This window comes from Pseudopodoces humilis, chromosome 23 (genome assembly GCF_049639895.1).
Source record: "Pseudopodoces humilis isolate 2021_Gansu_Grassland_sample_001 chromosome 23, ASM4963989v1, whole genome shotgun sequence".
Lineage (NCBI taxonomy): Eukaryota > Metazoa > Chordata > Aves > Passeriformes > Paridae > Pseudopodoces > Pseudopodoces humilis.
This window is the reverse complement of record NC_142222.1, coordinates 4912449-4937095: the sequence shown is the minus strand read 5'-3', so window position 1 is coordinate 4937095 and position 24647 is coordinate 4912449. Positions and strand designations below refer to the sequence as shown.

At 58.1% G+C, this 24647-nt stretch overlaps 2 protein-coding genes and 1 long non-coding RNA gene across 3 annotated transcripts; 2 read left to right on the top strand and 1 right to left on the bottom strand.

The window, feature by feature from the left end:
• The first annotated feature begins 378 nt into the window (after window positions 1-378).
• Window positions 379-6623, top strand: LOC102114238 (apoptosis-inducing factor 3-like). The gene is made up of 18 exons (XM_088066367.1): window positions 379-440; window positions 508-617; window positions 702-811; window positions 1212-1256; window positions 1338-1419; window positions 1577-1689; window positions 2086-2172; window positions 2398-2489; window positions 2674-2804; window positions 3343-3458; window positions 3849-3920; window positions 4261-4324; window positions 4749-4825; window positions 4906-5023; window positions 5154-5252; window positions 5645-5720; window positions 6154-6258; window positions 6548-6623. The coding sequence occupies exons 1-18, from the start codon at window positions 379-381 to the stop codon at window positions 6621-6623; spliced, it is 1635 nt and encodes a 544-aa protein (XP_087922493.1).
• Window positions 6624-8824: 2201 nt separating this feature from the next.
• On the bottom strand, window positions 8825-11087 carry LOC106628328 (uncharacterized). Its single transcript, XR_001331650.2, has 3 exons — window positions 10981-11087; window positions 9583-9637; window positions 8825-9212 (listed from the first exon to the last, which is right to left on the bottom strand). It is a non-coding gene; the product is annotated as an uncharacterized LOC106628328 (long non-coding RNA).
• A 1503-nt stretch (window positions 11088-12590) lies between these two features.
• Window positions 12591-24505, top strand: WDR81 (WD repeat domain 81). The gene is made up of 11 exons (XM_005525792.3): window positions 12591-12710; window positions 13552-17097; window positions 17286-17393; window positions 17510-17700; window positions 19424-19614; window positions 19841-20006; window positions 20114-20279; window positions 20600-21298; window positions 21432-21577; window positions 21750-21929; window positions 22823-24505. Exons 2-11 carry the CDS (start codon window positions 13560-13562, stop codon window positions 23147-23149), a joined length of 5712 nt encoding a protein of 1903 aa, XP_005525849.2. The 5' UTR covers window positions 12591-12710; window positions 13552-13559; the 3' UTR covers window positions 23150-24505.
• The last annotated feature ends 142 nt before the right edge of the window (window positions 24506-24647 follow it).

Here is a 24647-nt window from a genome sequence, read left to right as displayed (position 1 = left end):
CACAGCAATTACACGAAAAACATCTCTGCATAAATGTTAGAGAGGCTTTGGAGCGACTGAAGCATCTCTTTAGGCTAAATTTGAGGGAGACATGGGCTATGGCAGCAGCATCTCTCCATAAATAATTGTATTTATTTACAAGAGCCGTTAATCATACCTGTTCACTCACCCTGCGCTGCAGTTGAGTTGAATGGGACAGGGAGCTGAAAAGGAGAAGTGGGTTAATTCAGAGGAGAAAAGGGCAGAGGAATGGGTGTTGAGTTTGGACACAAAGCTAAGAAAGGGGAGTTTTCCACCAGTTGAAGGTCATTTTGCTGTTTCATCAGAATCTGGGACTCCTTGAGTGCCTGACCTCGACCAGCTCACGCAGCCACCAGCATGGACAGCGATGACACCATCACTGAAGAGGTCTGCAGGGAGGATGACGTTGGGGATGGACAGTGAGTGCCTGGGGGTCATGGTGGGGATTTAGGTGGTTCTGTGCCCACCTCTGTACCTCTCCCCCAGGCTCCTGGAGGTGATGGTGGCTGGCTACCCAGTGCTGCTGGTGAGGAACAGGATGGAATTCCATGCTCTAGGCAGCAAATGTCCCCACTATGGTGCCCCGCTGAGCAAAGGTAACCCCAGCTTGGGGCAGGGGGAGAAAAAACCACCTTGGGGAGGTTGGTTCTCCCTGCTCAGCTGTGGGGGTTCTCTTGCAGGGGTCTTGAGAGGGGACAGGCTGCGCTGCCCCTGGCACGGGGCCTGCTTTAACATCAGGACTGGAGACATTGAGGAATACCCTGCCCTAGACTGTATCTCCTGCTTTAAGGTGACTTCTTGTCCTCCCATCTGGGAGCCTCTCACATTCATTCTCTCTCACAAGCTCCCTGCCCTGACCACAGCTCTGTCACTCAGAGCTTCAACACAAGGGATGATTCCTGGGATTATGCAACTCCCTGCCCTGAAGCTCCTTTCAATCAAAGGTGGTGCCATAGATCCTGGTATTCCTCAGAGGCAGCACAAGTGCTTCTGGAAAGAAAAAGAGAATTTATAGCTCTTCCTCAGAACTCTTAGGATGAGGAGAAAAGCTCATGAGTTCCTCAGCATCATGTGACATCCAAGATCAGAGGCAGAGGCAGATGGCACACTGGACCAAGATCTCCCAGGAGAGCTCCTACCACAACCTCATGGATGCAGCACTTAAAAAACCTCTCCTTTCTCTCCTTCAGGTAACAGTGGAAGATGGAAAGGTGTTTATTACAGCAAAAAAGAAGGTACTGACCTTACCTGCTGTCACTGAGCACAGACAGCACCTTGGGCTGCGTGTGACTTGAACATTTTGCATTTTGTTGCAGGACCTGGAAAACAGCCTGAGGGTGAAGGACACGAGCAGGAGGTGCCTCCTCAACAGGAACACAATGCTGCTGCTGGGGGGAGGTCAGTGAAGGGATCTGAGCTCTGCCCCCTCCACACACGCTGGGAGCTGCCACTCTCCTCTCCAGGGAGGACTGACCTGCTCCTCCTCCTCCTCCTCCTCCTCCTCCTCCTCCACTGCAGTGACGTGTCAGAGGGCTGAGACGAGCATCTCTTGTAGGTGTGGCTGCCCTGGTGTGTGCAGAGACTCTTCGCCAGGAGGGATTCACTGGCAGGATCATCATGGCCACCAATGAGAAACACGTTCCCTATGACAAGTCCAAACTGAGTAAGGTTCGTGTGTGACAAAGGCAGGACTGTGCCTGGGCACCACGTGTGACACGGGCCACACTCAGGGCCAGGAGCAATGGAGTGAGCAAAGCAGGAGTGCTGAGGCATCCAAAAAGAATAGAGGTGTTATTTCCAGGAAAACATCTTTTTCCTCACAGAAGTCTTTGATCAGAGTCAACATGAGCTGATGTTTTTATTTCCTTTTATTGAGTTCCTCCCACTAAAGTCTGATGGTTTTTCTGAGGCGGGGACAAGGTGATGGGGATGGGGCAATGGGGGGGAGCTGTGATTCACTAATGCAAAATTCACCTCCTTTATGAACTGACTCCACAAGAAACACTTCAGGAGAATTGCTGCCTGTTAGAAGTGCTTCATTTCATATTTTTGTTGTGTTTCCAGGAAATGAACTTGAAAGCTGAGGACGTCTACCTGAGGAAACCTGAATTCCTCGAGGCTCAGGGCATAGAGTTCTGGACAGAGAAAGAGGTACCAGAGTAGCTGAACTCAGTCCTCAGTGGGTGATCCTGTTCCTGCCATAGGGAGGGTGTAACACTGATCTGTGCATCCATGGATGGACCTGTGGGAAGTGGGAGAGAGGACCCCAGCACCCCTCATCTCTCCTGAGTGCCCAGAAACAAGGCACACAGGCACAGGCAAGACAGAGGATGGATCAGAGGTACCTGTCTGACCTATGCCCCCTCTCTTCTCCAGGCAGTGTCCGTGGATTTCCAGAAGCAGAAGGTTCGCTTCATGGATGGGTCCTCTCAGAAGTACCAGCAGCTGCTCATTGCAACAGGCAGCCAGTGAGTGCACAAAGTGTTTGCCACACACAGGATTTTAGGCAGGACAACACTGGGATGTAGAGGTGGAGGTAGGAAATGAGATGAAAGGGCAGAATGGAATGACACAGCTGTGGGTCTGTGCTCCCTTCTCATTCTTTCTGTTTAATTTATATCATGGAATGCATCTGGATTCTCTCTCTTTCAGCTGTGGTTTCCTCAAAGTTCCAGGTGCAGACCTGCAGAACATTTGCACACTTCAAACCCCAGAAGAGTCCAGCAAGATCTTGGAGCTGGCAACTGGGAAGAATCTGGTGATTGTAGGAGCTTCATTCATAGGTACCAGGCTGGAGTGGGTGTCAAACCATCAGTGAGAGCCTTCAAACCCCCTTCTGTTGGTGTGCACATTAACTCAGGGAAGGGATGTTCCTTTTTTCCCCAGCTGGGATCCTCCCTGGAGCTTCTGGGGGTGTGTGTGTGTTACACAGCACACATTCATTCTTTCCTCTGATAGCCAGAAACTTTGAGAGCTATAAACAATTGCTACACACGGACAGAGGGAAATGTGCCTTATGAAAAGGTCATTGTCCTCCAGAAGAGCTGGATTCCCCAGAAGCATTGGGAAAGCAAGGGGCTAAGGCACAGAGAGTTATTTTGTACATTACCAGGAGCTATTCTTTGCATCTCCTAACATCCAGGTCTGTGTGCACAAGAACAAAGAATGGGGGGAGCTAAATACCTCAGCCCAGAAATGCACAGCAAAGCAGTTCAACACTGGCAGCACATCAGATTTGTCCTCCTGGAAGAGGAGAAGGTTTCCAAGGGTGCAGGTTCATGCTTGCAGCAGGCTTACCTTGGGCATGCCTCTTCCTTGCAGGAATGGAGGTGGCTGCCTTCCTCTCAGACAAGGCTGGAACCATCTCAGTGGTGGAAAGAGAGGAGTTCCCTTTCCAGCATGCCCTGGGTCCTCAGGTTGGAGGTGTCACCATGAAGGTTAGGAAAACCCGGGGCTAATTTCTAGGATGGAGAACACATGATATCCAAGCAGCCCAGGGAACTTCACCCCTGTGCTGAGTCATAGCTCTGCATGCCCAGCCTCTGTCCTCACCCACAGCTCACCCACAAGCTCTGCACACACGGCTGGTCCCAATCTTCCCCCCCAGACACATCAATTCTTCATCCCAAACCCACCTCACACACCAGTCCTCACCAGGACTGCAGAGAAAAGCCAGGCTTCTAAGCTGCCTGCATCAGCCAGGGACACAAATGGAGCCTCCCTGCAGCCTGGAGCAGCAGCAGAGCTGCCTGCCTGGGTTTTGGCTGGGTACAGCTGTTTTTATAGCCTGGAATTTCCTAATGAATACTCAAACCAGTCCTTTTCAGATGCTGCAAAATAAAGGGGTGAAGTTCCACATGAAAACAGAACTCTGTGAGCTGAAAGGAAAGGATGGAAAGGTCAGTCATGCCTTTGTGATCCCTGAACTATTAATTTTAGGGGAAAAAAGCCCAAGTTGAAGTATAACCCAGTGCCTACAAAAGGCTTTCCTCTCCCATGTCTAGACCCTCCCTTCCTTTTAACTGAGCACAGCTCTGGGCTCAAAGGACACCAGTAAATGTTCCTGTCCCAGGGACAACTGCATGATTTTCTTTTACATTCCCAGCAACACACATTAGTTGGACAAGGTGATCCAAACCTGGGGGAGAAAAAAGACAGCAAAGAGCAAAGCAGCAGGGAGGCTATGGGAATTAGGACAGAGGTTTTAACTCTTTATTGATGATCCTTCCTTCTTTCCAGGTCACAGAGGCTGTTCTTGCCAATGGAGAGAATCTCCCTGCAGATGTGGTAGTGGTGGGAATAGGTAAGAGACCCCAGCTGGGAGAGAGGGGCAGCTCTGAGAATGGGGAGAACATCCAGCAAGCTCAGGGCATCACAGTTCATTTCCAGGACACTATTCCCTGCAGTCTCTTTCCCACACTGTTATCATCCAGCCCTTCCTCTTGGCCCCAAACACCTGGAAAAGTCACCATGAGCACACACTTGGCAGGAGGAAAGGAGCTGGTTACACTCTCCCTGTGCCTTTGGCTCTTGCTGAGCTCCACAGGGTGCTGCTGCATCACCAAGGTGTGCTGTGTCCTGGGCCCTGGTTTTATTGCCCCTGCACTGGCTCAGCACCAGCCCAAGCACAGGTCACTGCTCCAAACAGGAACAGCAGCTATGAGGCCAAATTTCCTCCCTGTCCTTGCAGAGCTTTGCTGCATTTTGTCCCTGCTCCTCTCCCACAGGGTCAACCCCCAACTCAGCATTTCTGAAGGGCACCTCCATTGTCAGAGATGACAAAGGTGCCATCCTGGTGAATCTGGTGAGTGCCAGCTGAGTATCACAGCTCACCCCCCATCCCTTCCCTCTCATCACTGCACTAATTGCCTTTTATCCCATTAGCACATGCAAACCAACATCCCAAATGTGTTTGCTGCGGGGGACGTGGTCACCTTCCCGGTAGCGCTGCTCGATGGGGCCAGGTCCAGCATCCACCACCAACAAGTGGCTGAGGCTCATGGTGAGGGCACAGCCACGTCACCTTCCAGCTCCCTTAGACATGGGAATGGGACAGAAGGGACAGCAGGAGACATGGGGAATAATTTTTAATGGCCTGCAAGAAAAATATTCTGTGTGTCGGTTCATCCCAGGCCACTGTGCTGCTTTAAACATGCTGAAGAGAGGGAAGGAGTTGCACACTGTTCCTTACTTTTGGACCACGTTGCTTGGGAAAAGCATCCGCTATGCAGGTAGGAAGGGGCAGAGACAGGGGAACAGAAGAACTTCTTCCCACCAACTGGGTCTGGGGCTTGTAAGCACACTGTGGTTGCAGAGTTCACCTGAAGCAGCTCAAGCTCTGGACTGGCTGCCATGGTGAGTTTGAGCCCTGGACCTGGAGGTCACCCAGAACTCTTGTTCTTTGCTGATCTCCAGTGGGTTAGAGGTCACAGAGGAAGAACTTCCCTCTCCAAACCGAGGAGAGGCTCAAAGTCAGTTCTGCTTGTCCAGGGCCTTCATGTCTGCTCCCCAGCCGTGTCCCAGCCCCAGTCACTGTCCCCTCTGTCCCTACCCACACTGGCTCTGAGGTGGGATGGGTGGCAACTGCTGTGCCAGGGCTCCCTGAGCAGGCTCTCTCTCACAGGCTGTGGGAAGGGATACATGGACACTGTTGTGAAGGGCAGCCTGGAGCAACAGAAATTCCTGATCTTTTACATCAGGTGAGTGAATCCATGGCCAGTCCATGCCCTGGAAACAGGCCACAGTCCTCTCTCTTACAGCTTGCAGAGATCCCACAGAGGCTCCACATCTCCTGGCTGTGTGCTAAAGGCAGCTGCTGGGTGCTGAACCAGAGAAAACCAAAGCAGGGCAGGGAAGGAGGAGAAGAGAAGAGAATGAACCCAGATGATGACACCAGCTGGGCAGAGAGCCTGGGACACATCTCTCCCTCTGCCCCACTGCTCCCAGGCTCAGTGCCCAGCTCCCAGCAGTGCCAGGCAATCTGCCACAAATCCCTGTGCATCCTGCAGCACCAGCCACCCTGCCCTGAGCCCTCTGAATTACAGCTGCTCCCTGGCCACTGTGCCACAGGGATGCTGCTGTGCTGAGCTATGTACACTGAGAAGATCCACATTCTTCCTCTTTCTGTTCCAGGGATGGCCATGTGACTGCAGCTGCCAGCCTGAACTGTGACCCCATGGTGTCTCTGATTGCAGAAGTTTTTTACTTGGGGAAACAAATCTCCAAAGAAGAAGCAGAGTAAGTTACATCCTGACTGAGCTGGTGGGTGGCTCTGTGCTGTTCCCCATGTCAGCAGAGCCCACTGAGAGACACAAAACCAAGAGAATTCACTGCAAATCCCCATCCTATCTCTTGTTTTCAGGGCCTGTGACATTGGCAACATCCCCTCACTGGCACAAAGCTAAGCTTGATGTGTGCCCCTTGTGAGGGGTTCACAACCAAGTGTTAACAGCTCCACATCCTCCCACCCTGGAGCAATAAAACCATCAGCAAAGCTGAACCCAGCACCTGCATTTTGCGTTTGCAGACAATTTGTGCTGGGCAAAGCTCAGAAGAGGTGGTATTCTGCTGCGCTGGATGAGAGGAGGATGCCCATGGCCTAGGGTTTAGCTGAGGGTCTGAGCTGGCAGCAGCCACCACACATGCACAGATGCACCAGCCAGAGATACACCAGCTCCTCCTGTTCCTTCCCTGTTGGCAGGGAGCTCTCATTTAGCACACCGGTCACGCTGACCTTCTCCTTTGCAAAAACACATTTTCCCAGCAAGGGGAGCTGTGACCGAGACAAGTTGCTCTCCCAGCAGGGAACGAGGTGGGCTGTGTGCAGGAACTTGCACAGAATACCCTGCCCCTAAGGACAGAGGGATGCCACCTGACCTCTGAGCCAGCAGCACCTGCTGGCAGTGTCACTGCTGTCTTGAATATTACATTATCTGCAGCAGCAAACAGCCAGCCTCTGGCAGAGAAATCCCAGCTCCAGCCTTGCCTGCTGTGTCCCTGCATGCTGGATGCTTGGAGGAGGTGGCCAGATACTAAAGGAAAGAGTTACTGGATTTTTGCAAGGCAACAGCAAGCTAGGCTGTGCTTTCTACAGGAAACCTTGCACTTACTCACCAGTCACATGGGGCTGTGCAGGAGGAAGGATAAGTCCCAGGAACCAGGCAAGTTCCCACAGGGACACCCCACTGACAGCCCAAACCCCCTCTGGTTTGACATGAAGTGCAGGAGAGCCAGAGCCGGAGCCCTTTGCTCAGCAGGAGAGATACTGCAGTGCTGGTTTTGTGTTAAACACCCAAACTTGTCCTCTGGCACCTCACATGTGAATTTGACCTGAAATCCAACGTTTTGCATTTCCTGACCCCACGGGTTTGGTGCTTCTGCTCGAGACAACTCTTTGCTCTGAAAGAACCATATTTTACCCAGGAAAGAGCTGGGTTTCAGCAGCACAGGTTGTTCCTTCATGACAGGAAATGTGTAGATTTGTGAGACACATGGAGCACACAGCTCTCATCAAATCAATCTGCAGAAGAGGGGGAGCATGGCCCAGGAGCTACTCCTCCCTGCCCTCAGGCATCCTCCTCCCCACACACACCATGACTTTCTGCCCCTCATTGCACTCCAGGATATGTTGGGCACTGAGCAAGTGCCAGCTGTTTTGCATGGACTTGCAGCAGGGCAGCTGTGGTGGAAGAGACAGGCTCTGCCTCAAGGTGGGGGAACTGATCCAAGGGTGTTCAGCAGTCCCAGCCCCTCTGGACACCGACTACCCCAAAGAATCTCAGCTTCTTGTAACCATCAGCAAGAACACACCAAGCACAGCAGCTTTATGTAAGAAGGAAAGACCTCAGGACAAGAGACTTATTCTACTTCTGCCACTTAATAGACACCAGGCCACTTTCTGTGCTTTGCTGGGTGCCAAAGTTTGGGAGCAGCCCTGCCTTGGGCAGCTGGAGCCTGGGCAGGCAGATTAAGTTGAGATTGTGCAGACATTTCAGCACAGGGCTGTTCCTCCCTGCCCGCCCTCGGAGCTGGGATGAGCTGTGCTCTTTCTGGCAGGCCCTGAGCAGCAATGCCTGGACACTCCCCTGAGTCCCATTCACCAGGGCAGCTTGGGAGCTGGTGGTCCCAGCAGTCCTGTGGGAAAGGCTGGGGGGGCAGAGGCTCCCTGGAGCCCTTACTGGGCCCATGGAGCTCCCCTCTCACTCAGTGCAAGGCAGGGGCTTCTCCAGCCCCAAAGAGCAGCTTCCAAGCTCCTTCCAAGGGCAGCCTTCTGCTTCTGTTCACCAAGAAGCCAGAGCCTGGACAGCGGAAGAGCCCAGTAAAGTTCACCATGGGCCCCTCTGAGTGCTGCTAGCTCCAAAATACCTGGAATCCTGGCACTGCTGTGCAGTCAGGGCTCTGTGGCCTCCCAGGGACAGAGGTTCCGGGAACAGCCGTCCAGAGCTGTGCGTGACTCGGCCCTGAGTCACTCACGCTGGCCCAGCAGCCCGGCCCCACCGCACCCGGCCCGACCCGCGGCAGGGCAGCGTGGGTGTGGAGCCAGCCCTCTCCCCAGGCTCCATCCCACTGCCTGGCATGTTGCAGGATTAATCCAGCTCCTGAGCACAGCAGCAGGTCAGACCTGTGGGCTACGCCCAGCCTTTGGCTCAGGACAAACCCAAGGCACCTGAAGGATCAGACCCCAGAGTGGCTTCAGATGGGGGCACAGCTCTGGTGCTGTGGCCCCCTTAGGGTCCGCAGTCCCCACCGTTTTCCCACCTGATCTAGGCAACCCACAGGCAAAAAACTTCCTAAAACCGAACAGTTGAGCAAAACAACGTTTAATGCTTCTCTCAGTCTCCTTTAGTCACCTCCCAGCTCAGTGCCACCCCACTGAGGGAGGGACACAGTTTGACAGCCCTGCTGGTACGGCTGCTTGGCAATCCTCCAGCCAAGGCTCTGTCTGGAAGCTTCGAGGAGACTTTCTTCATCCTGGTTGAACTCATCCTCAGCCTTCCAACCACAGGACACTGCAGAGTGGCTCATCCTGGTCGCTCAGGGCTCTGGCTGGCATCCAGTGTCCCAGTGATGAGAAGAGAGTGGCTACATTCAACAGTTCTTCAACTGGCAGCTTTAGCTACTGGAGAAGGACATAAAGCTTGCCACTGAAGAACTGGTGCTGGTTAGCCAGGAGCAGGGTGGCACAGCAGCACCTGGGAAGGGAACACACATTTCAGAGCCAGGATTGAACTGTGCCAAGCTGAGCTGTCACCCACAGCAGCTTCTTTCCCTCATCCCAACGCTGATCTATCGCTCTGTCCTCTCCCCAGGGACATCCCCCCACCAAAGGAAATCCAGTGGCAGCTCTGACCTCAACTCTTCTCCCATCCCTCCCCACTCCCAAAGCGAGCAGTGTGTGAGTGCCAGCACCTGCAGCCAGCCCTAAACCACAAGCGACAGGCAGGGAATTCCAAGGCCATTTCTGCTGGAAAATAAGAGATAAGACAACCTGCTCTGGCAGGGCCCGGTGGCCGCAGCAGGGAGGCCACTGCAGGTAGGGGTTACGGCGTTCCCAGGGCTCACCTCGGGCATCCATCAGCGCTGGCAGGGTCCCACCTGGACGGGAGCCAGCCGCGTCCTGACGGGGAAGACACGGGAGTGTCAGGCGGCTGCTGCCAAGCCACCGGTGGGGAAATGTCGGGCAGTTCAGCCCCTTTCTGAGTCGTTTTGCTGGATGGTGAGGACGCCAACCCCAGGGCTCGTGTGGGATCCCACTGCTTTCCCCTCGGCCCGGGAAAAATCCCTTTTCTACAACACTCAGCGCTTTGGCTGCTGGGGATCGAGTTCTGGGAACCACCCGGGAAACCGGGCACGATGGGGGACAGATGGCAACGGGAAACATGGGAAATCCCCTGTGGGCCATTACAGCATCCTCCCACCAGCGTCACCCCAAAGGCACTGGGGACCCGGGCTTGCCCCAGGCCTGGGCGGGCAGCGGAGGAGGCCGGACCCCGGCGGGTGCTGCGGCGACGGCTGCGGGGCTTTCGGTGCGGGGCCGGTGGCCGGGGCGCAGCGGCGGCGGCGGGGCCCGGCGGGGATGCCGAGCATTCCTGGCGTGCCGGGTACATCTGGTCCGGATTCCAGCGAGCTGGTCCCGGCCCTGCTCCACCCCCGCCGGCCCGTGAATCAGCACCCGCCGCTGGAGCCGCCGGCCCCGCCGGCACCGCGGGCCCCGCCAGCACCGGGGGCCGATGGGGATTGGAGTGGGGGGGCCTGTCGGTAACAGGGTTGCCACCCTGCCCTTCTCAGCACCGACAGACCCCAGCAGCTCTGGGAAGGGCCCCGGGGGGAGCTCACCCCACTAATAAAAAAACGCTGTTCCCCCAGCTGGCGCCCCTCTCCCGGTATAAGCGGGTCACCCCCCCTCCCCCAGTGTGTCTCCTCTCGGTAAAACCAACTCCCCCCTCCTCCGTAACGGAGGCAGCTCCCCCCACGGCGCTCCACGGCAAAGCCGCTCCCTCCACTCCCTCCGGGACACCCCGCCGCCCTCCCGGCCCTCCGCTGCCCGGGATGCTCCGCTCCGTGCCCACGGCGGGGAGCGGCCGCGGGTCAAAGTCTACCCAGTCCGGTCCCGGAGTGAAGGTCACCCCCGGGGCGGCCACCGCTCGTCGCGGGGAGGCCCGGGCCGCAGCCCCGCCCGCCCCACCGGGAACCCCCGGCGCTGGAGCCGCGCACGGGCCCTGCCCCAACCCCCCCTCCCCGCCCCACCGACCCGGAGGGCGAGGCCGCCCGGCCCAGGCGGCGCCGCGGAGCCCGGCGAAGGACGCGCCGCGCCGCACCCCCATGGCCGCCCTGTCCCGGGGAAAGGTGACCTTCCCTAGCGGGGCACGGTGGGGCCCCTCAACCCCTGGAGCACGGAGGGCACTGCGCGGGGCTCGGCCACCCCTACTGCCCGTCCCAGCGCGGTACCGGCGGACCCACCTGCGCGGCTCGGCTGGGCCAAACTTGGCCCAGCGCCGGTGCCGCCGCCCCGCCGGTGCCGCCCCGGCCGTGCCCGGTGCCGGTGGTCCCGCCGCCGCCGCCTCCCCCCGCCGAGCACCGGCTCCGTCCCGGATCAGCTGGCGGAGTCATGACGCAGCCGCCCCCCGGCCACGCCCCCCGGCCACGCCCCCGGGCCAATCGCCGGCCGGCACCGCCGGCGCGCACCGCGCCCGCCCCGCGCCGCGATTGCCGCCCGCTCCCGCCAATGGCGGCCCGGCGCGACCCGCTGCTCAGCCAATGGGAAGGCGAGAAGAGCGCTCTGCCTCGCCCACCCCGCCGGGAGAGCGTTTGCCTCCCTCCCGGCCGGGCGGCGGTCGCCTTGGGAACGGACGGGGCCACCCCGCCGCGGGGCATGCCGGGGGTTGTAGTGCGGCGCGGTGCTCCCGGCATGCCGCGCGTGCTGTGAGTTGGCATTTTCAAGCGGGTGAAGGGGCGGCGGGGGCAGGGCGGCTCCGAAGGGGCTCGACCCTTCCGCGGGCCCCAGATGGGGCGCGGCGCTGCCGTGGGCACGGTCCGGCCGCCCCCGACCGCCCTCGGGCGGCGCCTCCCTGTGCCGGGGCTGGTGACACAGCCCCGATTCCGAGAAGTTGCTCTAAGTCCTCGACCAATCAGAAGTGAGCGCTCGCCGCGCGCACCAATGGGCGGGCGCGGGGGGCGTGGCCTCGAGAACTCGGCTGACCCCGATGACTTGGCAGCGCCGCGCGATGACTGGACAACTTCTTTAAAGGGGCCGCGCCCGCCGCGGGTGCTGGCGGGGAAGAGCGCAGGGCAGCGGAGGACCGGTCCGGCCCGACCAGAAGCGCTCACCCGCTGCCCCGTCGGTACTGCCAGCGCTGCCGCTGCCGCCCCGCGGGGCGAGGATCTGAGTTACGGTGCCCCTTTAAGGCCCTTTCCTGCCCTTCGTCCCAGTAACAGCTGATTGCGGCGGGCCAGGGCCGGGGGGCCAATCGGCGGCCGCCACGTCCCACCCACGTGACTCCCACGCGCCGCCGCGCCATGCGGCGCTGCCCGGCAGGAGCTCCTGGTGCCCTTAAAGGGGCCGCGCGCGGTCCGGCCGCCCGGGGCTGTCGTGACCGTCTGCGCCGTGGGTACCGCCGCACCCGCTGGTCCCGGAGGCCCGGCACCGCCCGGGCAGCGGCGTGAGGACCCGTCTCAGCTCACGGGTACCGGGGCCGGGCAGCTCCCGTAGCGTGCGGTGCCTTGCGGGGCAGAGGACAGCAGGGTCCCGGGGGGGCGGGGGTGGACCGGGCCCGCCGCCCCGCTGCGGCCCCCCCGGGCCCTCACCTGCCGCCGGCGGGGTCCGCCCGCGGCGGGTGGGGACCCCTTTAAGACCGGCTGCCTCGTCAGCGCGGCTCGCCCGGCTCCGGCTGACAGCCCGGGGCGCCTCTGACGTCACGGTGACGTCACGCCCCGCGGCCGCGGCCCGCCCCGCCGCTGCCCCTGCCCAGCCCCGGTCCCGCGGCCCGGCCTTGCGCACCCGCCGCGGCCCCCCCGCCCCGCCGCCGCTGGAGGGAGCCCGGGCCCGGCCCCGCGGGGGCCCGGTGGGGAGCGCGGCCCGGCCCCCCCCGCGCACATGGCGGCGCGGCGGCCGCATGTGACCGCCGTCACCTGACCAACATGGCCGGGGCCGCCCCCGCCGCCGCCCGCCGCGGCTGGGACGCCGCCGCCAGGTAACGCGGGGCCGCCGGGGCGGTGAGGGACCCCATGGTGGGATGAGGGCTCCCCGGGCCGGCCCTCGGGGCCGCGGGGCTCAGTCCGGCTCTGTCGTCCGGCTCTGTCGTCCCCCCGCCGGTAGCGAGGGCCCTGAGCGGCCGGGGCCGCCTGGCCGGCCGTGGCCGTGGCTCGGTGCTGGGTCCGTGCTCCTTGCTGTGAGCATCATCTGTGTCGCCCCCGTGGGCCCTCTCCGGGGCCCTGGGACTGCAGAGATCCCTTTGTGGGCCCAGTGCGGGGGCTGCGGTGCAGAGATACCATCGTGTACCCCCTCCAGCTGTGGAGGTACCGCTGTGTCCCCACCACCAGTCGTGGGGCTGCAGATGTCCCCCTCCACATGCCATCGTGTTCCTTTTCTGTTCTTGGGGCTGTGAATGTGCCGCTGTGTCCCTCAAGCCTGGGACTCAGGAGGTGCCATCACGTCCCTCTCCCTGGCTGTGGATGTTCCATTGTGTGTCCCCCCACCAACCCTAGGCCCGCAGAGGTCCTGTCATGTCCCTTTCCCGAGGGGTGTGCAAGTCCCCATCGTGTCCCCATCGTGTCCCCCTGCCAGGGGCTGTGGAAGCCCCACCACGTTACCCTCCCTGGCTGCAGAGATCCCATCTTGTCCCTCACAGCCAGGGCTGGTCCCTTTTCAGCCCCCCCCCACATGCAGGCACAACAACCAAACTCCTCAGAACAGCTTTTTTTTAACCCAGGTGCCAATGGGGAAGTGAGACTTGCTTCTCGCTGGGGAGGGCAGGGTGGTTCTGCGCCACTCTGCTCGCTCCTAGCCTGTCTGAGCCACCTTTCTCCCAGCAGAATCCAGCATGGAAGGCTTCCTGCAGAGTGTGGAGAAGGACCTGAACATCGACCGCCGGCAGCTGGCCCCCGAGAGGACCCACGTCACCGCCTTCGTGCCGGCGAAATGGCTGCAGAGCCTGAAGGAGCGCCGAGTGCTGCCAGCGGCCTGCCCGCGGCCCGAGGGGCTGAGCGAGGTGGAGGTCAGGACGTTCCTGCAGCACTCGGTGCAGAAACTCCCGGCGGGCTGGACACGGGTGGAGATCCACGGGCTGCGCAAGGCCCGGCTGGGGTACCCGCTGCGGGCACAGCCCCCTGAGCAGCGCTGCGGCGGCAACGTGGACAGCCTGCACGGCTTCATGCAGAGCGTGGCCACCCAGAACTACCACAACCTGTGGGGCCGGGCTCACGGGCTGTACGCGCGGCCCTACCGGCGCCCGGACGCGCCGCCCACGGTGCCGGCGCTGGACGCGCTGAGGGCTGCCCTGCACAGAGCCTACGGCTGCCCCGTCCTCCAGGTGGGCAGGAACGTGCCTGGCACGTCCCCTGCCAAGGAGAGCGTGGCCAAAGGGGCGCCTTTGTGCCCCAACGTGCTGCAGGCTGAGGCGCTGCTGGAGTCGGCCGACATGCTGTACATCATCTACCCCTACGTGCAGTACTGCCTGCACGACATTGTGACCTTCAGCCCGGCCAAGCTCACCAACAGCCACGCCAAAATCCTCTTCCTCCTCTTCCACGTGCTGCAGGCCATGAAGGCTTGTCACCAGGCGGGTCTGGCTTGTGGAGATTTCTCTCTTCGGGACGTGGCTGTGGATGAGAAGCTGTGCAGCCGGCTGCGTGTGAACTTCAGAGGGTACGAGGGACCGGGGCAGGATGAAGAGAATCTGGAGGGTGGTCTGGAACGAGAGAGCGAGCAAAGCCGCATGCAAAGGCAGGAGGTGACATGCAGTGCCTGCCAGAAGGACCTCCGAGACCTGGTGTTGCAGTGGGTGCACGGGCAGGTCAGCAACTTCGACTATCTTATGCATCTGAACAGCTTGGCTGGGAGGAGAATGGGAGACCCCAATTACCACCCGGTTCTTCCGTGGGTGGTGGACTTCACTACCAAAAATGGCAAGTTCAGGGACCTAAGGAAATCCAAATTCCGTCTCAACAAGGGGGACAAGCAGCTGGACTTCACCTATGAGATGACCAAGCAGGCGTTTGTTGCAGGGGGTTCGAGTGGGGAGCAGCTCCACGTCCCCCATCACATCTCGGACGTGCTCTCGGATATCACCTACTACGTGTACACGGCCCGCAGGACACCCAAGGCAGTGCTGTGCTGCCACGTCAGGTCCCAGTGGGAGCCCAACGAGTACCCAGCCAGCATGGAGCGCATGCAGAGCTGGACACCGGACGAGTGCATCCCAGAGTTTTACACAGACCCCTCCATCTTCCGCTCCATCCACCCGGACATGCCCGACCTGGATGTGCCGTCATGGTGCAGCTCCTACGAGGAATTCATCGAAGTTCACCGCATGCTGCTGGAGAGCCGGGAGGTGTCCCAGGACCTGCACCACTGGATTGACCTCACTTTTGGCTACAAGCTGCTGGGGAAGGATGCAGTCAAGGAGAAGAACGTCTGCCTTCACTTGGTTGACAACCACACGCACCTGACGACCTACGGGGTCGTGCAGCTCTTTGACCAGCCCCATCCCAGGCGCATGGTGGGACCTGCCTACACTCCTGCTGAAGCTCCAGCCATTGCCCGGCCTCTGCTCCAGAACATCCGGGAAGCTGTGGTTTTGGAGGACGTCCAAGGCCAGGTGACGGATGTGGTCAACGGGTTGGTCCTGGAGGCTATTCCCAGTGAAACCACCTGGTCTGGGGAGAAGCCTATTGCTGGTGAGGATGATTTGGAGCAAGGCACGGAAGCTCTGGATTCCATTTCTGCTCCTGGGAGAGCCCCTGACCAGCCCTGTGCCGCTGTGCCTCCAGCACAGCCATCCACCCTCCCTGCTTACGCCACCGACGGCAAATCCTCGGGGGTCCGACCGCTCCGTCGGAGCAAGGCAGGGGCTGTGGATCAGCTCGACATGAAGATCACGCTTCCTGAAGGCTTCAATCCACTCCAGGCCCTGGAGGAACTGGAGAAATTGGACAATTTCTTGGTTAAAGGCTTAAGCAGTGAGATGCAGCTGATGGAGCAGCCATGGGAAGAGCCACCCTTGGGTCTCTCAGACCTCTTCCAGAGGGACATGCAAGCTCTGGGCATCCTGGTAGCTGAGATTATATTTGCACCGAGGCTTCGTCCTTCGAAGCCCGACGCGTCCCTGTTGGAGCGGTTCCTGATGGTGAGGAACCTTTGCTGTTACCATCCCAAGGAGATCCCGGCCCCGCTGCAGCACGTGCTGCACGTCCTGCTGCAGCTGAGCGTGCCCGTGGAGAAGCTGCTGAAGAGCAGGCTGGGCAAGGGCGCAGTGCAGTTGTTTGAATACAAACCCATCTCCCAGGGCCTCCCCCCACCCTGTCCCACACAGCTCCTCAGCCCCTTCAGCTCCATTGTCCCCTTCCCCACGTACTTCCCAGCTCTGCACAAGTTCATTTTCACCTATCAGGCAAAGAAGATCGAGGATGAAGGGCAAGGCCGGGAGCTTGTTTTCCAGCTGTGGCAGCAGCTGGAGGGAATCCTTTCTGAAATCACTCCTGAGGGCTTGGAAATTCTTCTGCCTTTCATATTATCTCTGATGTCTGAGGAAAACACCGCTGTCTACGCAGCGTGGTACCTCTTTGAACCCATAGCTAAATCCCTCGGCCCCAAGAATGCCAATAAATACCTGCTGAAGCCCCTGATTGGAGCCTACGAGACGCCCTGCTCCCGCCACGGCAGGTTCTACCTGTACACAGACTGCTTTGTGGCCCAGCTGATCGTGCGCCTGGGGCTGCAGTCCTTCCTCCTGAACCTGCTGCCCCACATCCTGCAGATCCTCGTGGGCATCGAGAGCTCGCGGGAGGAGAGCAAATCCTTCCTCGGCACCGCCGAGGACGATGAGAGCGGAGGGGAGAGCCCAGTGTCGTGTGTGTTTGGGGAGGAGATCAAGATGGATGTGGAGCACAGCTCTGCTGCGCTCGACCTCCTGGACTACACCTCTGGGGTCAGCTTCCACGACCAGGCCTACCTGCCCGAGGGTGAGGACTTCCAGAGCGGCCTCTACGTCGGGGAATCCCTGCAGCCCCAGGAGCAGGAATCGCTCAGCCTCGGCCGGCTGAGTGACAAGAGCAGCGCCAGCGAGGTGTCCCTGGGCGAGGACAGACCTGCAGATGGGGACTCCCAGAAGGACAAGAGCAGCTTGAAGTCGATGGACAGCAGCCAGGACCTGAAGCAGAGCGAGGACTCCGAGGAGGAGGAAGAGGAGCATGAGGAAGAGGAGCACGAGGACGCGGCGGTCGATGCAGAGCTGACGGTGGTCGTGGATGCTGCTGGGGCCTCTGTGGATGTCACCCTGGCTGATGACAGCAGCGAGCCAGAGGATGGGGAGGGAGAGGAGCTGCCAGATCTCTCTGACAAGGAGCAGACCATACTGCTGGGTAAGAACAGCATCCAGGCTGTTGGGCAGAGCTGGTCCAGCTTTGGGGGTGTTTGTGGTCCCAGCTTGGAGACAGTGATGAAACCAGGGTAAGAGGCCAGGACTGCATGTCAGGGTTGGGGCAGCAGGGGTTGATAGCTACTGTGTGCCATGCTGGGCACTGTCCTTGGGACTGCTGTTGTTTTGCAGACACAGCCTGTAAGATGGTGAGGTGGCTCTCGGCCAAGCTGGGCCCGACCGTCACGTCCCGCTTCATTGCCAGGAACCTGCTCCGGCTGCTCACGTCCTGCTATGTCGGTAATGCCTCTTCCCTGGGTCCCAGGGTGGGCTGTGCCCCCAGCCTGTCTGCTGGTGCTGCTGGTGGCTTGGGTGTGGCTGCTGCTTCAGCTCATGATGTGTTGCTCTCTGGGCAGGCCCGACCAGGCAGCAGTTTGTACCGAGCAGCGATGAGAACAGTCCCCTGAGTACAGGGAATATCTACCAAAAGCGGCCCGTGCTGGGAGATCAGGTGTCCAAACCGGTGCTGGCCTGCCTCGTGCACGTGGCATATCTGTATGGAGAGCCTGTCCTCACCTACCAGTACCTGCCCTACATCAGCTACCTGGTCAGTATTGCCTTTTTCTCCTCTCTGTTGGGGCAAGAGCTGTGTCCAGGCACAGAGGGAAGATGTAAAAAAAAAAAGTACAGCCTTACCAGGAGCCTCTTGCATAAAAACTGAGCTTGGCTGGGCTCTGCCTGGGCCAGTGTGGGCTGAGCAGCTCTGGCTGTGTTGGCTGAGAAGGGCAGGAGAGGCACTTTCACCCTTTCACAAGCTCATGGCTGTGTTCATACCCCTCTTTCCCTGTCAGACCTTGTGAAAGCAGAGAAAAAACATTTCTTCTGCTTTTCTGTGCCCAGACAGAGCTGGCACAAGGGTGGGATTGTGATAACAGGCAGGAGGAGCAGTTTGTGCTGCTGTGAGACTGCTGGGGTGAGTTCACAGAGGTCTGTGTGGGTAGATAGGGGTGAACTGGGGGGAGACCAATGAGTTTTCAACTGAACAAAAAGCGCTGGCAAGGCTCACCAACTTTTCAACTTGAAGTTCATAGCAAGAAGGAAATGTAAAATGCAGCTGGTTGAAAAACTTAATTTTTCATTAAAAAGAAAAAGGTTTTGAATGTTTTAAACAGGCTTGTTTTTCATTTTGTTCCCTCTTCAGTGGTTGTAAACACTTTGGTTATGGATTCTTGTTTAAATGGAAAACTTCAGTAGCTTTCTGATAATTTAAACATAGAGGAAAAGAGGCCACAGCTGTTCATTTAAAGAAAACAAAAAGGCATTGTCAGTTTTTCCAGTGTTGAAGGGGAGATTTTTCAAGGGAAAAAATCCCATTTTTCAGCAAAAATCATTCTCCACCCAGTTGCAATCATAGCTCCAGCTGTTCTGCTTTGCTTTCCTAAGCTCATTGCTTGGGGGCACGGAGGGGATTAATACCCCTGTGAAACAGCATTTGGCAACCTGATACTGGAGCAATGGAACTTGCAGGTCACAAATAGGATAAAGTCAATCCTTCTTGCAGGATTTGGCAGGGTGGCTATTTTGTGAGAGGAAGAGCCTCTGTGATGAGCTGGAAGATGGCAGGTGTACAAGAAATATAGCAGGAACTGGGAATTGTCTGTGGGTTTTGTTACTGGCTCTCTTTTCTTGGGTGTTTGATTTGTCTAGGAGTTAGGAAATAGGACAATCTAGAAAGAAATATTTCAGTGTTGCTGCTGATGTTATTAACTCTTTGGCACTGCCATAACAGCAGCAGTACATTGTCAGCAGAAAAAGGATGTGCAGTTCTGCCTCATGAAATTCTTAGCAGCTGGATTTCTAGAAGTCAGCAGCAGGTTTGCCCATAATTTGTGCTTGGATATTTCATGTAAGGATTGTTCTTCTGCAGACTGTGGGATGAAGACACTGATTTTTGCTTTTAAATCATGTGTATATGAGTTTCCCCTCTCTCTGTACTGGCAGATGATGTTCTGGGGTGTCCAGTGTGGGGTTGTTGGTCTTGCTTGTGGGGATGTTGTACTCTGCAGAGGAAATCTGTGAGCTTAGAGGTGTCATTCCCCATTTTCTCCAGGCTTATCTGTGCTGATAGGTGCCTGTCAGTTTTTGGACTCATCCCTTGAGTACCAGACATGTTTTGCTGTTTTGATTTGGTGCTCAGGTTCCTCTTCCAGGAGCTGTGACCAGCAGTGCTGTGCTGGGTTTGAGGCTGAGCTCAGGTGACCCCAGGGTCACCTTTGCTGTGTCCTGCTGGGGAGGTGGTGGCCCTGGCACTGAAGGAGTCCCTTTCACAGGTTGCACCCGGCGGTGGCTCCAGCGGTGTCCGGCTGAACAGTCGGAAGGAGGCCGGGCTCCTGGCTGCTGTGACACTGACACAGAAGATCGTGGTGTGTCTCTCTGACACCACACTGATGGACATCCTCCCCAAGATCAGTCAGGAGGTGCTGCTCCCGGTGCTGGGCTTCCTCACTTCTCCGGCTGTCGGGTAAGTGCTGCAGCATTGGCACAAAATCAGGGACTTGGGAATGGTTTTGTGGTGGGGGCCTTAATGCTTCTGGGGCTGGAGGGTGTTTCTGCTCTGATGTGCATCTCCTTGCACTGGTACACTGCTGAAGGCATTCAGATAAACACAGAAAAGGCAGGAAGCATGAGGCAGAGGATGGAAAAAAGCGGTATGTGGAGGATAGGCTGGTCATGGATGTCCTCTTTAGTTTCCCCAGTGGAGCCCAGGCCCGTGTTGTCCTGTGTGTGAAGACAATCAGCCTCATTGCCTTGATCTGCTTGCGGATTGGGCAGGAGATGGTGCAGCAGCACCTGAGTGACACAGTGAGAACCTTCTTTGGGGCATTCTCGCTGCTGCAGGAGCTGCAGGACCAGGTCAGTGGTGTGGGAGAGGTCCTGCACTTCCCCAGATGTGGGAATGTGGTGGGCATTCCACATTTTTGTGTTTGTGTGATTTGTCTGATCTTGTTTCTCTTGTCCAGGGGTTGACAGCAGAGTCGCTGAGCAGCTGTGAGGTGCCAGTGATGGAGGTGCCCCTTTCGGATGGGAAGCTGCTGGCCCTGGATCCATCCGTGCTGGTGGAGTTGCAGAAGGTGTTCAACCCCGAGATGGCCTACATCACCTACATCCCCTTCTCCTGCTTGCTGGGTACGCCCTGGCCACCAGCTCCAGGGATCTGTGAGGGAGCTCTGTGCTCTGGGCGTGTGTGCTAGGCCTGAACTCCAGGGCAATCACAGCTCACAGGGCTGCTGGGGGAAACCCACAGCTTCTACAGCGTGGCCTGGGCTGATTTTTGGCTTGGGAGCCCACCAGACTTCACGCTGCTTCAGCTGGGAGCAGATGTGGCTGACTTGGGGGATGCTGTGTCCACATCCCTGTGCATGGAGGGAGATGATGATGATGATGATGATGATGATGATGTTGGGGACGTTGCTTCCCTTGCAGCCACGTTGTCTCTGTCTCCTCAGGTGACGTTATCCGGACGGTTGTGCCCAACTACTCGCTGGTTGAGAAGCTGGCCAGCCTCCACCTGGAGAATGTGAACCCCCAGAGCCTGCAGGTCATCAGCCTGGAACAAACACCGAGCGTGGTGGGCTCAGACCAAGACCTTCGAGGGGCTGAGCCCTTCTCCAGCCCCCAGGAGGACACTCACTCCGGCACTTTTGGGAGCGTCCTGGTGGGGAACCGCATCCAGGTGCCGGTGGACACACAGCGGGAGGGTCTCGGCTTGCTGCGCCTCGGTGCTGGCACCGATGGATTCGTTCCCAGCTCGTCCAGCGAGGAGAACGCCCTGAAGCACGACCTGCCCCGCAGCACCCACATGCTCTGTGGGAACTGGCTGGCCTACTGGCAGTACGAGATCGGGGTGAGCCAGCACGACCCCCGCTTCCACTTCCACCAGATCAAGCTGCAGAGTTTCTCGGGGCATTCCGGGGCCATCAAGTGCGTGGCACCGCTGGGCAGCGAGGATTTCTTCCTGAGTGGCAGCAAGGACAAGACGGTGCGGCTTTGGCCGCTGTACAACTACGGGGACGGCACCAGCGAGGTGCCAGCGCGCTTCACCTACGCCGAGCACAAGAAGTCGGTGTTCTACGTGAGCCAGCTGGAGGCACCGCAGCACGTGGTGAGCTGTGATGGCACCGTGCACATCTGGGACCAGTTCACGGGTAAGAAGGGAAAGGGCGAGGAGCTGGAGTGAACTGCTCAGCTGAGGTTGGATGGTTCCTGTTAAAAACCAGCACAGAACTGGAGATCTGCTGTGTCACTCACCCTGCCATAATATCTGTCGTCTTTTCACAGGCAAACTTCTGCGGACTTTTGATGAGTTAGACAGCAAAGTCCCCATCACAGCTGTGACCACCATGCCACCTCCCTATCACAGCATCTCTGTGGCCAGTGCAGACTCTGTGCTGAGGTTCATTGACCACAGGAAGCCAGGAGTACAGGTAGGGATGTGCCGCTCTGTGAGTCACCTTCCTCCATCCTTGTGCTTAATGACGGCATCACAGCTAGCCCAAAGCCCAGATCCCAGCTGCGATGGCTTCATGGAAACCACCTTGTTCCTTAAATGCCAGCTCCCCTGAGCTTCATCCCCCAGCTGGACTGTCTCTCTTGCAGCACGAGTTCCGCCTGGCCAGCGGCGTGAGCGCGGGGCTCATCCGCTGCCTGGCCGTGAGCCCGAGCGGCCGCAGCGTCATGGCCGGCTTCTCCTCCGGCTTCATCGTGCTGCTGGACACCAGGACAGGGCTCATCATGCGGGGCTGGCCTGCCCATGAGGGAGACATCCTGCAGATCAAGGTGAGAGGCTCAGCTGGGATCAGCGTGGGGCCTCATTGATGCTCTGAGGCCGTGTGGAGAATCCTTCCTTCAGGGCTTGTGTGCTCCATCCTTGTTCCATCCCCTGCAGTGTCCCTAGGAGGCTTCCCAAGCTCTCCTGCCCCGTGGTTAGTGCTGCTTCCAGCTGTTCTTGGTCCAACTCATGCTGCCAGAGTTCAGCCCTCCTGGGTTTCAATCCCTGCCAGGCAGGTCTGCAGCAGGGGCAGGGAGGAGCTGTGGCTCCTGTGAAGGAACAAATGTGTTGCTTTCTCCACGGGGCTCTCGGCTTCCCTGGGAGAGTGTTGCTCTAATGAATAACTCTTGTCTATATTTACCCACCCCAGGGAGCAGTGCTGGGTCTCCAGTGTCCTCGACCCAAATGTGGGTTAAACAAAGTTCAGCAGTGTTGGTTGTTTACTCTCTCACTAGCTCTGCTAATAAGCAGCTCCAGGCTTCTCCTACCCACAGCAGTATTTTCAACCATGAGAGAGGCTCCCAGTTCCTTCTCCTGAGAAGGAAAATAGTTTGGCAGGTGATTTAGTGGAGAGGGAGACTGCATGGTAATCCCTGTACCCACTGCAGTAGTAACAGATGATGAATGAGGTGTGTTGGGTGTCAGGGTGCTGTTGAGAAGAGGCCCAGCCCATCTCTTGGAGGAGATTTCCAGCTACCAGAGCATCCTTTAGCTTGCAGGGTCCACCCAAGGCCCTGGTAACATGCTCAGTACCATCAGCTGCTTGGAAATGGCTTGGACTGTCCTGGGGGATTGCACTGTGACCATTGGATCACTGGCAGCCACCTGCTGCTCCCATGTGCAGCACCAGATTGTGAGTTTCCACAGAAATGTGGGTTCACTGGCCTTTCCTCTCCTGCAGGCTGCAGAGGGCAACATGCTGATCAGCTCCTCTTCAGATCATTCCCTGACTGTCTGGAAGGAGCTGGAGCAGAAACCTTTGCACCACTACAAATCTGCCTCCGAGCCCATCCACGCGTTCGACCTCTACGGTAACGAAGTGGTCACCGGCACTGTGGCCAACAAGATCGGGGTCTACTCCATGCTGGAGTCCTCAGCCCTGCCCACCAGCACGACCAAGCTGAGCTCAGAGAACTTTCGGGGTACGTTGACCAGCCTGGCAGTGCTGCCCACAAAGTGCCACCTCCTGCTGGGCTCGGACAATGGCATCATCCGGCTCCTGGCGTAGTGGCCCCGGCCTGGCAGCTGAGGCTGTCCTGCAGTGCTGTGCTGGAGCTGGAAGCCAGCAGCGTGGCTTTTGGAGGAGGCAGAGTCAGATGTTTCTGAGCAGAGGATGCAGGGGGAGGAGGTGTACTTGTTGCGTCTCTAACCTCTTTCTGTATCTTGAAAAAGAAAAAAAAAGCCATAACTGAGAAACCTCCGCTGCTGCTGGGAGAGATATTGGGCGTTGTAGGTCACTGTCACCCCTGCAGAGAGGCCTGGAGCTTTCCTTACCGTGTGTGCCTGATCCCTGGGGGACTGTGAGCTGCCCTCCACAGTAATAGGGACCACAAGTACCTTCCCCCCTTCAGTTTAGGGGTAAGAGGTGCCCCTTGACAAAACACAACAGTTTAGCTACTGCCACCTGCACTTCCCCTTCCCTTCCTCTCCTGAACCACTGCACAGCCCCACTGAGATGGCAGGAGCTGGGCCTGGGAGCTGCTGCCTTCAGACCGCATCTCCTCCTGCCATGGCCAGTGCTCAAAGCCCAGAGGAGGTGCTCTGTGAACTTCAGGTTCTGCCAGCTGAGCTAGAGCCTGCATGGAAGGAGGAGAGGTTCTCCAGAGCCCTTCTGCTGCCGTGCTGGCTCCAGGGCAAGGACTGGGATGGAAGCCAGCCAAGGCACAAGCCCCATCTGCTCTGCCAGTTCCTGTAGGAATGGGCTGCTGCCGAGGGGCAGAGTGGGGTGGGAATGTGGCTCTCTAAGGAGGCCAGAACTAGATGCTTCCATGGGGATTTTGGCTTCTGGAGCAGCGGGCTAGAGCTGCTGGTTCCTGCCCCAGCATCCCATGATGATGTAAGGGGTGAGGAATGCCATGAGTGCTATGCACTGGCAGTGATCCTCTAAATCCTCTTCTAATCCTCCCCTTCATGCTGGTCAGGCTCCTGGGGGAGACAGGACAGCAAAAAGGTGCTCAGTTTTGTGCCCTCCTGCCCTTGTAGGGTGAGGCAAGAATCCAGCATGGTCTGTCTTTGACCTTTCCTTTGGGACAGCACTGTCTGTTCCCACCCCAAAGGCACGGAGGGTGCTCTTTGCCCCACCAGTAGGAGCAGTTTCCTCCCTTCTGTTGCAGCCCTTTTCCCACCCATCCTTCAGCCTAGCCAGAGCCAGTGTCAGGGGAGCAGGAATCTCTTACCGTGGGCAGAGGAGGAGCTTGCTGTGGGGAGGGGAAGGGCTTCCACCCAGCTGCAGCTGGGGAGGTGAGTGGTTGGCCAGTGCTGTCTTTCCCTACCCAAGGGGAGCTCTCAGTCCCGTGTTGCCTATTAATCATTTGCAATAGATGTAAATATTTACTTCTAATAAACTCTTTGAAAGAGCTGCAGAGCCGGGTGTCTGTGTGGAAGTTCTGTGCTGGAGGGGCTGGGAGTGCTGGCTGCAGCTCTCCTGCTGCTCAGCCAAAGTGACACCTCCTCCTTCAGGCTCCTCTTGTGTTCTGGGGGAGCCCTGGATGTAGAATGGGACTTTG

Excerpts from the sequence above, each read along its gene's own strand:
- LOC102114238 (XM_088066367.1), top strand. The coding sequence starts at position 379 with ATGGACAGCGATGACACCATCACTGAAGAGGTCTGCAGGGAGGATGAC. Across the intron at positions 441-507 it reads GATGACGTTGGGGATGGACA|GCTCCTGGAGGTGATGGTGG; the intron begins GTGAGTGCCTGG and ends CCTCTCCCCCAG. Across the intron at positions 5,721-6,153 it reads TTCCTGATCTTTTACATCAG|GGATGGCCATGTGACTGCAG; the intron begins GTGAGTGAATCC and ends TTTCTGTTCCAG.
- WDR81 (XM_005525792.3), top strand. The coding sequence starts at position 13,560 with ATGGAAGGCTTCCTGCAGAGTGTGGAGAAGGACCTGAACATCGACCGC. Across the intron at positions 21,578-21,749 it reads ACAGGAAGCCAGGAGTACAG|CACGAGTTCCGCCTGGCCAG; the intron begins GTAGGGATGTGC and ends TCTCTCTTGCAG. Across the intron at positions 21,930-22,822 it reads GAGACATCCTGCAGATCAAG|GCTGCAGAGGGCAACATGCT; the intron begins GTGAGAGGCTCA and ends CCTCTCCTGCAG.